Source organism: Paroedura picta, chromosome 3 (genome assembly GCF_049243985.1).
Source record: "Paroedura picta isolate Pp20150507F chromosome 3, Ppicta_v3.0, whole genome shotgun sequence".
Lineage (NCBI taxonomy): Eukaryota > Metazoa > Chordata > Lepidosauria > Squamata > Gekkonidae > Paroedura > Paroedura picta.
Window position 1 is genome coordinate 35,297,578 of NC_135371.1, and position 13,452 is coordinate 35,311,029.

The 13,452-nt window shown below is 42.0% G+C and overlaps 1 protein-coding gene across 2 annotated transcripts in view; it reads right to left on the reverse strand.

Moving 5' to 3' along the window:
* Positions 1 to 502: 502 nt before the first annotated feature.
* Positions 503 to 13,452, reverse strand: part of LOC143831804 (protein SSUH2 homolog) — a 35,483-nt gene continuing 22,533 nt past the window's right edge. For both annotated transcript variants that reach the window (XM_077325261.1, XM_077325262.1), the window contains exons 11-12: positions 10,740 to 10,847; positions 503 to 9,478 (exon numbers count right to left, since the gene is read on the reverse strand). In XM_077325261.1, the coding sequence (XP_077181376.1) occupies positions 9,338 to 9,478; positions 10,740 to 10,847 (249 nt within the window). In that variant the 3' untranslated portion in view covers positions 503 to 9,337. The remainder of the gene's footprint in view (positions 9,479 to 10,739; positions 10,848 to 13,452) is intronic.

Consider the following 13,452-nt stretch of genomic DNA (forward strand, 5'->3'; position numbering starts at 1 on the left):
GGGGGCATTTGTCTCTGGTTACCCACTCTTCTTGCACAACTCCATTCTCCCCCCCCCCCCGCTGTTTCTGGGGGAGGGGTCTCATCCTCCAAGAGCAGTATGTTCATTTTGGACCACGACAAAAGGGGGAATGCAAGGAAATCATGTTTTCTACTCATGGAAATCCTTCACATGGGCAAACAATTATTTAATTTATGTATTATATTTCTATACCCTCGCTCCTGGCGGATTACAATAAAACGTAGCATAAAAACCTCACAAAAATCATAAAACATTGTAACATTGTAACAATAATACCCCAGAATACAAAATCGATGGCGGTCAAATGCATAATTCATCCCAATGTCACAATGCATTAGGCACAGTATGGAATACAGTAAATAACAACTGACAATGTAAAACAAGGGGCATAGATCACCCAATAGTTCCAAACACGGTCTAGCACACAGTCCAGAAACCCGGAGGGGGGGGGGTTACAGGATCTAAGCCAGCAGACTTCTTGTTATTGTTGCCCCCCCCCCTTGTAAAATCGACTGGGTGACTGGAAAAATACAAAAGGTTTACTTTCTATTTTGATCTAGTTCTGATTTTTGTGAATTATAATGACATGGGGCCTAACAGAAATACCCAAAAGGGAAGGAATCCATTCCTGTGTTATATTGGATACTTCAAGAGAGAAATTGGAAGTCGTGTGTGTGTATGTTCTTGACACTGTACACCCCCCTATCCCAATTCTTCCTCAAAGAATCTTTTAGGAATTTAGGGGGGTTGACCATAAGATTTTCCCTTCTAAACCCAGCTGATCACTTCCAAAGAGCCCTTTCAAGTGCAAAGAGAAGAGATCCTTTATAATTTTAAAGAAATACAAATGTGACTCAGTAGCACTGGATATCTCTCAGACACAACTGCCTTGCTCACAATTCTTTTTCAAAATTAGAACCAGTTCTTTCAGAATGATAAAGGTTTTGAAAAAAAGCTCCCAATTTATCTTGGATGTCCTTTTCAGAGAAATAGTCTTTCCCATCATAATTTATTTTGGATCTTGAGTGCTTTTGATATTGTTTTTGTAACCTGTACACCAACTTTCTCCAGGGTTTATCCACCTTTTAAAAGTTCTTTTATTTTAGAAAGTCCAGCCTTCTCATCTCTTTGGTTTTGATGCAATCTCTCCTTAGTCTGAGAGCCAGTATTTTTTTCATAATTGTCTAGACTGCTTCTTTTGGTGTAATTCCTCCAGTTGTCAGAGCTGTTCATGAATAAGTTTCAGATCTTGAGATTTTCTCTTTTGAATCTTATTATTTTTGCTGGATTAAGACCCCCTCATGAAGGCTTTACTGGCATCCCAAATAGTAGACAGTTTTATACCAGGTGTTTGATTAATTCAAAAGAACTCATGTAACTCTGTCTCACATTCTTGTACTCTTAGGTTTATCTTCAAACAAATAGGGAGGCATTTTCCAGCACCTGATCCCAAACCTATAATTGAATGTTAATTCCAAAGGGCTATGATCTGCAAAAGTATTGGGTAAAATATGAATGTCCCAGACTGACAGAAGCAGAGATTTTGACAACCAACACTGATCAATCCTCCAGTAGGATTGATGTCTTGAAGAATAAAAAGTAAATTGATATTTTTGTGGGTTTTTGAATCTCCAAACACCAATTAGAGAGAGTTGATCAAAACATGATAGGACCTTCTTAAGGAGCCTGGTGCCCTCTTTTTTGACAGACTTATCCAACCTCAGATCTGGAACCGCATTAAAGGTCTCCCACCATAAGAAACTCTGTATCAAATATTCCAAGGTGCTTTTTTTTGGGGGGGGGGGAATCATTATTACGTTCATATATATTAGCCAAAAATCACCTTTTTGCCATCTGGTAATTAAGCAGTAGCATTATATAACATCCCATTTGATCTTGAAGCAAAGTTGCAGCACTAATATTTGGATTCACAATATAAATGGCTATGGCTTTGCTTTTTTCTTCTTTTTTTTTTTAGCAGAAGCACTAAAAACTTTACCAAGCTTCTCAAATTGAAGAATATTGGAATAAGACCTCTAAATATGTGTTTCTTGTAAACAAATTTTATTTGGGCAGAATCTCTTAAGTTGAATAAAAAAACTGGGGCATTTAAACTGTTCACATTGACCAAAAGTAATTTAAGCTTCTCCATGACTGTTTACGCACTGGAGGTTTCATGGCAGGCTGCAGGTTGGTTTTAGATGTGGTAGGTTGCCCCACCTCTTCCTGCACCAATATGGGGGAGCATTTGCCCTGGTGCACCTCATCCACCCCTGATTTGTGCTCCTGCACGGGAGCTGGGACAGTTAAGTTCCCAGTGCATAAACGGTCCATATGATGCACATGGGCCAGGTTGTTGAGAAGCCCCTGACTTAAAGACCCCTGCACTAATTGATCTGCCAACTCATGTGCTTGCTGAAGGGTTTTAATAATCCATCTTCCAGTAGGTAAAACAACTTCCAAGGCAAAAGGAATCTTCCAGAACACAGAGAATGTTAACACAGAATGATGGTTAGCAGGATGTGAAGAGGTCTGCCCCTCTCCTTTGGACTGATTGACTGGGGTAATTTTGGAATTTCAAACACAGCCCTGATGTGTGTCATCATAACACAAAGGTCATCTAATCCATAACTGGGTTTCTCAGCAACCAGATAAACCCTGAAATCTCTGACTTCAGAAACAACACATGATGCATTAAAATGAATTGCTGAGGGTGAAATGCTGGCAGCTGGAGTTGTTCAAAAGATGTGTTACTTTTGAAACCTCAATAAAGGTGCTATTTTTATCACCTTGGCTGCCTCCTTTCAGAGAATTCATCACTTAGCAGATGAAATTCTATATAGCATTTTACCATAATAACAATCTCTATGGTAAGTAAACAACTATGGTCTTCCCTCTGCATGTGCCCTCCCCTTTTCACCATTCATCCAGAACTGTCCTGACTATTGGGTTGAACCATGATTACAGGATTAATCCTAGTTTTATTGATTATATCTTATGGTTTTAAATTGGTGTTAATCTACCTATAAGTGAAGGACAGGATATAAATCATTTGTTGCTGTTGGTGATGATGATGGTTTCACCCTATTTAATTCCTAGCAAGTCATGATATTGCTTCCTGTTTTGCAGTATGAAGTAATATCACCATGACACTAGAAATTTCAAATCTCTACTGTCTTACCAGAGACTTCCAAGAAGTCTCCCTGCCTCTCAAATGATCACGGGATTTTAGCCAAGCATCCCTGCTATCATGTCTTTGGCTGCCAATTGGCACATAGGTAAAAGGTAGACTTTGCCTTGAATATGGTTTAAAATGCAAATTCCAATCAGAGTGGTAAATGGAGCCAGTTTGGTGTAGTGGTTAGGAGTGCGGACTTCTAATCTGGCATGCTCCCCCACATGCAACCAGCTGGGTGACCTTGGGCTCGCCACGGCACTGATAAAACTGTTCTGACTGGGCAGTGATATCAGGGCTCTCTCAGCCTCACCCACCCCACAGGGTGTCTGTTGTGGGAAGGCAACTGTAAGCCACTTTGAGCCTCCTTCGGGTAGGGAAAAGTGGCATATAAGAATCAACTCTTCTTCTTCTAAAACTAAGTTCACGACAGAGAATCTAAATTGTGATTCTGTGCTGCAGCCTTATTGAGCTGGCATTTGTTACAATGGAGCACTGTGTTCTGCTGCTGGGCACAGGGTTCTGTTTCTGGACCCTAATACATTCCACTGGTTCTGCCGTCCCTACAGAAATGCCTCCTGCCCCTCAGTTTCTACTTCAGAGATTCTCTCAAGGATAAGTCAGGGTTTTCTCAGAAAGAAGTCCTGCCAGACTAATCTGATTTCCTTTTTTATAGAGTGACTAGTAGATGCAGGAGGTGTGGTGAGTATACGCCTTTGATAAAACCCCTATGATATTTTTGTGAGAAAGTTAGTAAAAATTGGGGTGAAAAAGGTCACAATCAAATGGATTTGTAAATGGCTGGCTGATAGAACCCAAAGAGTGCTCATCGATGTTTCTTCTTTATCTTGGAGGCTTATGATCTGGGGCCAGTCTTATTTAACATTTTAATTAATTATTTGGATTTGGGGACCTGCCCATTCTGGCCAACTCTCCAATTTTCTCAAGCCACTCAGACTCTTTGGGGCATGGAAAAGCGGAGTATAAAACCAAACTCTTTTTTTACTGGGAAGGTGCTACTGGGAAACAGTCCCCATGGCCTCATGGTGCTTTTGTGCCCCATTTACAGTCTCCCCATTTTCCTTGCCATTGATCTCCACGCAGCCGGATCTCGAGTGCCACAAAGTTTCCTTCAGCTCAGAGCCAAGGCTGCACATGGCCCCCAGACAATGCCGGTCCACCATATCTGCTTGCTGCGCCTGCTGGCATCACAGGCATTCTTCCCCTCCCCATACCTCAACTCCCAGGAAGGAATCCCGGGGCAGAAACTTTGCAGCTTCGTGATAGCACCTGCTGGGCCAGCCCTGCTGATGAGCCCCTTCCTCCGGTCCTCAGACTACCCCAAAACCATTCCTCCCTTATCAGATTAGAGCTAAACTACCAGGGCAGGCCATTCCCGGCTGAAGGCTATCTCCTAATCGAGGGATATTTGGGGGGATCAGGTAGAGAGTGAGTCATCTGCATGCGATTTGAGCTGATTGGTCCTCATTGGCAGAGTGCAGTTTGAGCTGATTGGCCCTCATTGGCAGAGTATAATCTGAGCTGATTGGACCTGGTTGACAGAGTGCAATTTGGATTGGCCCTGGTTGACTTGCCTAGATTCTCCAAAATCAACTTAAGTTATGCTTGTACAGAATCTTTTACTTCATCACTGTCTGTCTTGGTAAGTTTCTCTTTTCCTGCTGCCGTATCTCTATTTTTTTGTTTAAACTAGGCTATCAGATCTGCAACTGTTAGGCAATCTAATTTCATTATTTGCAGTTTATCTATATCTTTCACTAGTATTAAATCAGAGAGCAATCAGGACTTCAACCAACAATCTAAACATCCAAATCTCAAATAATAATTACTTAACAGCATAAAAACATTTCCAAATTATATATATCCACCTATGCTATAGTTATTCTAAGTATTTGCTCTTTTCAGGACCACTTTGGCCCTTATTTTCTTTGCTGCAAGGGCAAATAATGACATTTTGTTAGAAACAAATGAATTAGTATCTGCTAACAAAAACACAAGTTTTTCCTGGTCGGATTTATCATTTAGCCCATCTAGTAGGCCAGCAAGAAATTTGGCCCTAGGATCTATATACAATGAACAAGTGAGAATGTAATGTAATGTGGGAGATCCTCCAGAACTAAAGCTCCACAAATACAGAAGCATTGATCTTTTGGTGTTTTATGGTATCGCCCACTCAGTAGAGCTGTTGGTATTGTCTGAAATCGCATGGAGGTAAAAGCTACTCTGAGACTATGAGTTGAAAGATAGACTAAATAGGAAGATCTCAAGTGATTTGTTTTGAATAGTTTGTACCAGGGTGGACTTTTAGATTGCAGGATTAATGATCTATCAATCAAGGCATCTGAGATAAATACCCAGTCTCTAAGTTGGTTATTATCTCCTGAGGAGTTTAACAGGTCGTCTGGGATGGAATAATGTGACAAAATGTTGTTTAAAAATCTGGAGCGAGAAGGATCTTTGGCCATCAAGATTGTTCACTAAGTGAATTTGAACTTGATGTTCCATACTTCCATACTTTTACAATGGCCAAATATATGCGAGCCCTAATTCAGGGCAGACCAGTTTCTGCTCTCATAAGAGCTGCTGATGTCCCCTTTGGAAGGACTAAGATACACCTGAGAAAAAGATTTTGAATAGTTTCTAGGCTGGTGATACTATCTTCCTTCCAACCCCAGATTTCAGCAGCGTACAAGAGGTGAGGGATGACCTTGCTAGTAAATAGTTTCAGGGCTGGGTCTATGTCTTCCTTTTGTGTAGTAGAATCTCAGAATAGACCCAACTAACCTCAGTGCAGAGGACTTGATGATTTCTAGGTGTGCATTCCAATTCAGGGTCTCTTTAAATGTGACTCCAAGATATTTGAAAGAGCTACATTGTATGATAGGATGCCTGTGTATACTCCAGGGTGATTTTTTTGGTCTTTTTCTAAATACAATTATTTTTGTATTCTTATAATTAATGTTGAGTGACTCCTCCTTGCAGTATGCACCTAGTTCTTGCAGCAGCCTTCTTAGTCCTATATTAGTAAAAGAAATTAGGGCCATGTCATCAGCATACCACAAAATGGAGATTTTTTGTTGGCCAAGAGATGGTGGAAAAAAAATGGGGACCGGAAAGCCTCCCAACTATGTTGTTTATATACAGATTGAATAGGAGGGGAGCCAATAAACAACCCTGTTTGACTCCTTTATTTGTTGGAATTCTGTTAGTTAAAGATCCTGATGTTCCTACCCTGATTTGGGTATGTATATCTGTATGTAACTTGTGTAATAAAGAGAGTAACCGTCTGTCAATGTTTGTTCCTGCTAATTTTGACCATAAGCGGTCTCTGTCAGTGGAGTCAAAAGCTGCCGCCAGGTCAACGAATGCTACATATAATGATTTTGTTGGGCCATTTATACCAGAAAAGGCTAGTTGATATACGGTTTGGAAGTGATTAACTATACTAAGACCTTTTCTAAAACCTGCTTGTTGGGGATGTATAACCTGATTTTCATTCACCCAGTCTTCCGGTTTATAAAGCAAAAATTTACTATCCAACAGGCTTATTGGTCTATAATTTTGTGGATCCGTTCTGTCACCTTTCTTAAAAATAGGGACAATAATTCTCAACTTCCATCTAGATGGCATTAGACCTGATTCATTTATTTGTGTAAAAACTTCGGCTAGCATAGGTGTCCACCATTGTGAAAAGGCTTTAAACAAGTCTGGGGGAATCAGATCTTCCCTGGGTGCTTTTCCAGAGGTCAGTGAGGAAATTAACCCCCAAATTTCTACATTGTGACATGTAGATGAATTAACTCCAAAAACCTTGCTAAAATACTCAAACCAAACTTTCCCTGGGATTTGTGCTTCAAACTGACACAATGAACTACTTAAACCATTTGAGACCCATTCCCAGAATCAAGGATCATTCTTTTCATAGACTGCCAATTCCAACTCATTCCATAACTGTCTAGCATGATCCATTTTCTTTTGTTTAAGTAGGCTTTTATACTGAGATCTGAGTTGGAGAAGATGGGGCATTAAAACACCAGAGTTACCATGTCTGACCTGTCACATACAAGAGCTCAAGGCTTTTTTGAATGCTTTGCATTCTTGATCAAACCATCTATTGCTTGTGTAAGGTATAGCTTTTACTGGTCTATTGTTTATTAACAGTGTTTTGAGGCGATTGACTATAGTCTCATAGCATTTAATAGCATCATTACTAGAATGTAAAAGAGTTAATCGCAGGGACTCCCATTCTAAACTTTTAAAGGTTTGAAGTAATTTGTTTAGACTAGCGATCCCCAGCCTGTGGGCTGCGGACCACATGTGGTCCATCAACTAATTGGAGGTGGGCCGCAAAGGACGCCTTCTCCCCCCCCCCCGCCCCGGCCCTTTACAACACACTTCGGGTGTCATTGTCTCCCATCACTCCCAGATGGGACTATCTCATTGCAGAGAAACAAGCTCAGGGTTCCCATTGATTTGTCATTGTCATGAGTTAAAATTTCCATGAAAATAAAATGTTCCTTATGTTCATTGTTGTGGCAGGTCTGTCTTATTTTGAAGGGATGTTTAAACATTACCATAGCGATCAGAGAGTGTTAGGGCAGTAGTTGAGAGTAGAGGAGTAAACTACCCCCCCCCTCTGGGCCTCAGTAAAATTGTCAAGTGTTGAGTGGTCCCCGGTGATAAAAAGGTTGGGGACCACTGGTTTAGACCATTTAGCTCTTCTGAAACCTGGAATGGTATCTTTTGTGAAACCTTGTACTGGTTTCAGTAGGATATTATCACTTGTATACAACAATAGTCTCAGCGGACAATGGTCACTCCAGGGGCAATTACCAACCTCAAAATAAGATACTAAACTCAATAAACCAGGTGATATAGCAATATAGTCAATTGTACTTGCCCGACAAGTTGACAGATAAGTAAAGGTACCTGTCAAGTAAAGGTTGTGTCATTATTGGTACCATGCAAAACATGTAAATCAAATAGAGAAAGAAATTCCAAAAATCTCAAGCCAAACTTATTAACAATTACACCCTTTGATAAACGGTCCAGAATGGTAGCATGGAGAGCAAATTGGGCATTGGTGCCTGGTCTTACATCTCTTAAACCAGACCCTATCCGATCATTAAAATCACCACAAATAATAAACTGGGCTTTTGTATAGTGGTAAATCAAAAATTCCATTATAGTTGCCAAGGAGCCCCAGGGATTCTCCTTATCCTGATCTAAGGAACTCTTGGGTGGTATGTATACATTGATACACACTAGATTTCCAGAATAAAGACCCTTAATTAAAATTGGTTGGAACAACAGTTTACTAAAACTTGCCCATCAACTTTTAAGTCAACATTTACTAATATTGCTAAACATCCACTAACCCAGCCCTTTGGGTTGATCCTAACTGCTGGAACTGAAAAGGCTCAATAACCTTGGAGGGTGGGGAAATCAGATTATTGGGACCAAGTTTCTTGGAGGCATAGGATATCATGGCCCTGTAAAAAGGTTTAAAAAATCTGAGTCATAGAGCTTGTTCTTGCAACCTCCAAGATTCCAGGAAAAAAATTTTAGTTGTCAATCCAGTTTAGAGATAGTATTAAGGTCTCCATCATGATCTAAAATAACGCAGGGTTCCTAAAAGGCGATATCCGTTCCTCCCATCCCTCCGCCCAACTCCAATGGTTTAGTATCAACAATCCTAGTGGCCTTGGAAATAAGCCAGCTTGGTACATCAACATTGGCACTATTTGGCAGCATTTCAAGACATGGTCAAATACATCTGCACAAGGCCTTCTGATTAAGACATAGTTCCAGAAGCTAAGTTACAGAGATAAAATATTACAGAATTTTGCATTGTCACATACAGTGTTTAAGCACTGAATGGGCACTTTAGGAATCTTAGCATTTCATAGCATAACAAAAGTGAAAAGTTCAACCCCTACTCCGTCACTTCTATTACATGATCTGTCCTGGATGTCTCCTTTTTAAAAGAAACCATTTTTTGCAAGTCTTACAACAGAGATAAAAAAACAGAAATAAAGGACCTTCCATTAGTGGGAGGGGGGATGGAATAAAGCACTAAATGGCACTCCTCCTACTACAGTGGTTGGAATGATCCACAAATTATATGATGGTGCAGCAAGTCTTTTGGGGATAATCTTTGGTATGCACTTGGCGTTCATTTCCATAAACATAAAAAGAGAAGGGCTTCCCATGCCATCTGTATTCCACTCTGGTAAGAGGTATATGCTCAATTGTTTGCCTCTGTAAAAAATACAAAAAATATATTTTTAAGATCTCAACTGTGAGTTATTACTTGGAACTGGGGACACATTTGTCAAGTACCATGGTTTGCCAGAATTGTTAGAAGAACACCAACCCATCCTAACTTTCCTAGTGTCCAGTAGCCATTGTTATTTGGCTGTCTTATGCTTATCCTAGTTTCTCTAAGTCCATTCCTACAACTGGCTCAAAGCTCTCCCATAATACTGAGATCACAGCAGAGAAATCCAACAAGGCTAGTGAAGAAACCTTCCATAAGAGGATAGGGTGCTAGCAACAATGAGGCCAGCTACATGCCCATTAGATCTTTGCCCCTCATGGCTCCTTAAAACCAGTAATGAGAGAACAGGAGGTCCCCTCTGGCTAATTAACCCCTCCCTTGCAATGGAAGACCTTCTGGAGGCACTGAAAGAGGCAGTAATCCTACCCCCAGCTGAAGGAACCATTGTTGGATCTGCGGGACCCTGCCAACTACCGCAGCACTTAGTGTTCCTGGGGAAGGTGTTGGAAAGGGCCGCTGCGGACCAACCTCTAGCATCCCTAGACGGAGCTTCAGTCCTGGACCCATTCCACTCTGGCTGCCAGCCTGGCCATGGGGTGGACCTCCAGGCCCATCATTGGCCATTTTGGAAGGGGAGGGGCTCCACACTCAGTCGCTTTTCAGATTGACATGGCTTTGGTTGCTTTCATTCTATGCAAATGAAGACCAGTCGATCTAAGCAAGTAACAAACCAAAGGAACTATCCTTCAGCTTGTTAAATACTTCTATGGCAGCTGCCTCATTTTGCTGGGCTGTCCTGTTGCACTCTTTCCTTCCTCCACAGCACTCTTGCACCACTTTGTGTCCACTTTTTGCCTCTAGGATCTGCATTTGGGGTTTCCATCAGCACCCTGACCAAATCAGTAGGATTCCTCCAAAATAGTCTTACTTGCATTAGACTGCTGCTGTTCTTGCTCCAATGAACGCTAACAATTTCCATTTAAAGTTGATCAGGCAGTAAAAATAACGTATATAATGGAGTGAGTCCAAAAACAGGCAAAGTGTCAACAGTCCAGAGTTCCACTAATGAGTCTCATAAAAGGTAGAAATTTCACCACAACCTTCCATGAGGAAAAAGAAATACCCCCAATGGCCAAACTTTTCTCTTCTCACAGGGCAAAAGGAAAGAAATCTCTGTGGACTCAGTACTGTGAGTCATCACTTCTCTTTTGACTGTTAAGACGTAACCTCTGCTAAACTCACCTGTCTCAGTATCCGTGAATTAGAAATAAACTGAGTGTGATGACTCCCAACAGCATTCCTGGAGGCATTGTTTATACTGCTATCAGGGAAATTTGTAACTGGGTAAACCTATGAGGGAAAAAAAAACACCCTTCAGAACAGAAATCTAGTGGGTTTGCCTGAACAGTCACTGGGAATTCAACCACAAAATTAGGCAAGTGCTGGGGAGCTGCTGGGCTGCCACTGTGCTTGAGGGTGAACTGCACTTTGAAAACATGCACATATAAACACAGAGAGACCGTTTATGCACTGGAGGTTTCATGCCGGGCTGCAGGCTGGAGTTTTAGTCATGGCAGGTTGTCCTACCTCTTCCTGCACTCACACGGGGGAGCATTTGGCCCGGTGCACCACATCTGCTCGATTTATGCTGCTGCACGGGAGCTGGGGCAGTGAAGTTCCAGTGCATAAACGGTCAGAGATAGAGAGAATGAAAGGACACCCTCTTGAGGTTTTTGGCTGGAGTAGCAATGTAATAGCATTTTAGTTACTTATTTTGTTCAGAGAGTATGTAAAAGCAACTAAAATAACACTTAAAACAGTGATAATTGAGATTGTCCAGCAGCAGTATTTGATGGTTTTACACAAAATGGATCATGGGGTGCAGAGAATACAAAGTGCCTCTGAATTAACTGATATAACATGAAAAACAATTGTCACAAAAGGTCATCACAAAGCACTTGAAAATTGTATTAAAAAGTCACATGATTGAAATTTATAAACATCTTATCCATTTGGTGCCTCTTAATAATTGTGAAACAGCCTTGGGGGATGAACTGTCCAGCCTCTCCAGGGCCAATCAGGGTGCAGCCCTGCCCCTACAGTTCCCACCCTCCCTGTCCGAGTTGGAATAGGGCTAATCCGGGTGCAGCCAGCTGCACCCTGATTGGCCCTGCCCTTACAGCTCCCGCCCTCCCTCACCAAGCCCTCACCCCTTGCCTCACTGACGTGCCTGCCTGTTAGAGCCAGGCATGTCTGTGACCCCGCTGCTCCACTTGCAGGGACCCAGGTAAGGGGCCTGGCTGCAGGGGGGGAGTGCTTCCCAAAGGCCTTGAAAGCGAGGCCCCGGGTGTGCTTGTCAGGCCCCCGGGGAGCCATCTGGCCGCGGAGTGGGAGAGAGGGAGCGCTTCCTGGCAGCCTGGAAAGTACGCTTGCAAGGCCCCCGGGAAACACTCCCCCCCACACACATCTCCTCGCCCTCAGTGCTTCCCAGCAGCCTGGAAAGCCACCGAGAAGCTGGTGGGGAGGACCCTTTCAAAGCCCATTCTTATGAATGGGCTTTGGAGCTAGTTTTATTTTAAATTTGTTTTTTTCATTTTGCTGGATACCCAATATTAGAAGGGTTTACTTATTTATTTATTGCAATTCAAATATTTTATTGTGATATCTATCCATACCCATTACTACTACATCAATTCACTAACCTAAAACTCAAACACAAATAAAGACAAATATATATTCAAGACTTCTCTCCTAACCCTAACAAATGAAATAATAAAGCCTAGATCTGTGACATGACATTTTACTTAAAACCTGCTGCTACTACATTAAATTTTACAGATGTTCGCAAAATCTGGATAGTTTTTTTCCATATAGTTTCAAAACAATCCCCATTGTTTAACATGCTTTCTGAGATCTGGATCTTCGTAATTGTCAGACAATTTGGCAATTTCAGCATAGTCCAAAAATTATTATAGCTGCTGATGTCATGTACATAAATAGAACTCTAGGATCATTATGGACCCTGCTCTCTAAAAATATTTGAAGTTTGTAGGGCATCATTTATATAGCAATTAATATTCATTGGGTGAATTGACCCAAGCATTCAGTAGAAATCTGCATTGCACAGTCCTGCATATGTAGTTCTGCCTATCTAATATTAGCCTGTTGCCCACAAAGTATGGAAGAGGATGGTCTAAATCAGTGGTCCCCAACCCCCGGTCCGGGGACAGGTACCGGTCCGTAGATCAGTCCGTACCGGGCCGTGGCTCCTCCTTGTCCTCCCTGGCTGCTGCCTCGGGGGTTGCCCTACCACTCTGCCACCGGCTCTCCTTTAGTGCTCTCCGGCGGCTGCCATGGCTGGGGCTCCTCCTCAGCGTGGCACTGCACAGCTGCTGCTGGCAGCACCCCCCAGCGGGTGGCGGGAAGTCAGTGGCGTCGGCAGGAAAGCAAGTGGAGCATGGGCTCAGGCGGCAGCGGCGACGTCCCTCAGCAAATGACTACTCCCCCCCCCCGGGCCTCAATAAAATTGTCATGCGTTGACTGGTCCCTGGTGATAAAAAGGTTGGGGACCACTGGTCTAAATCAAGACAAAGTTCTGTGATGATGCTATGATATACAACTTTTTCTGGATATACTGCTGCTGGAGATTCTAGATTTAATTTCTACTCTTATATATTATTCTATTTCAGCCAATCTGAAATAACTGAAATCAAAAAACTTACAAAAAGAGATTTAAAGTGGGAACCCCCAGAATTTTTGCCTGAACATATGGGCTTTGTTTTTATACTTTTTGTTACAAAGGAAAGATTGGATCTGTGAAATGTCAATGGGAGAGTAAATTAATATATGCTACCAAACTTCCCCACTACCCCTCCTTATCAATCCCTAATTTTCTCCTGAAAAGAAAGAGCTGGGGAAAGGGCAGTTGACCATGTTCAAAAACCCTCAAGTACTT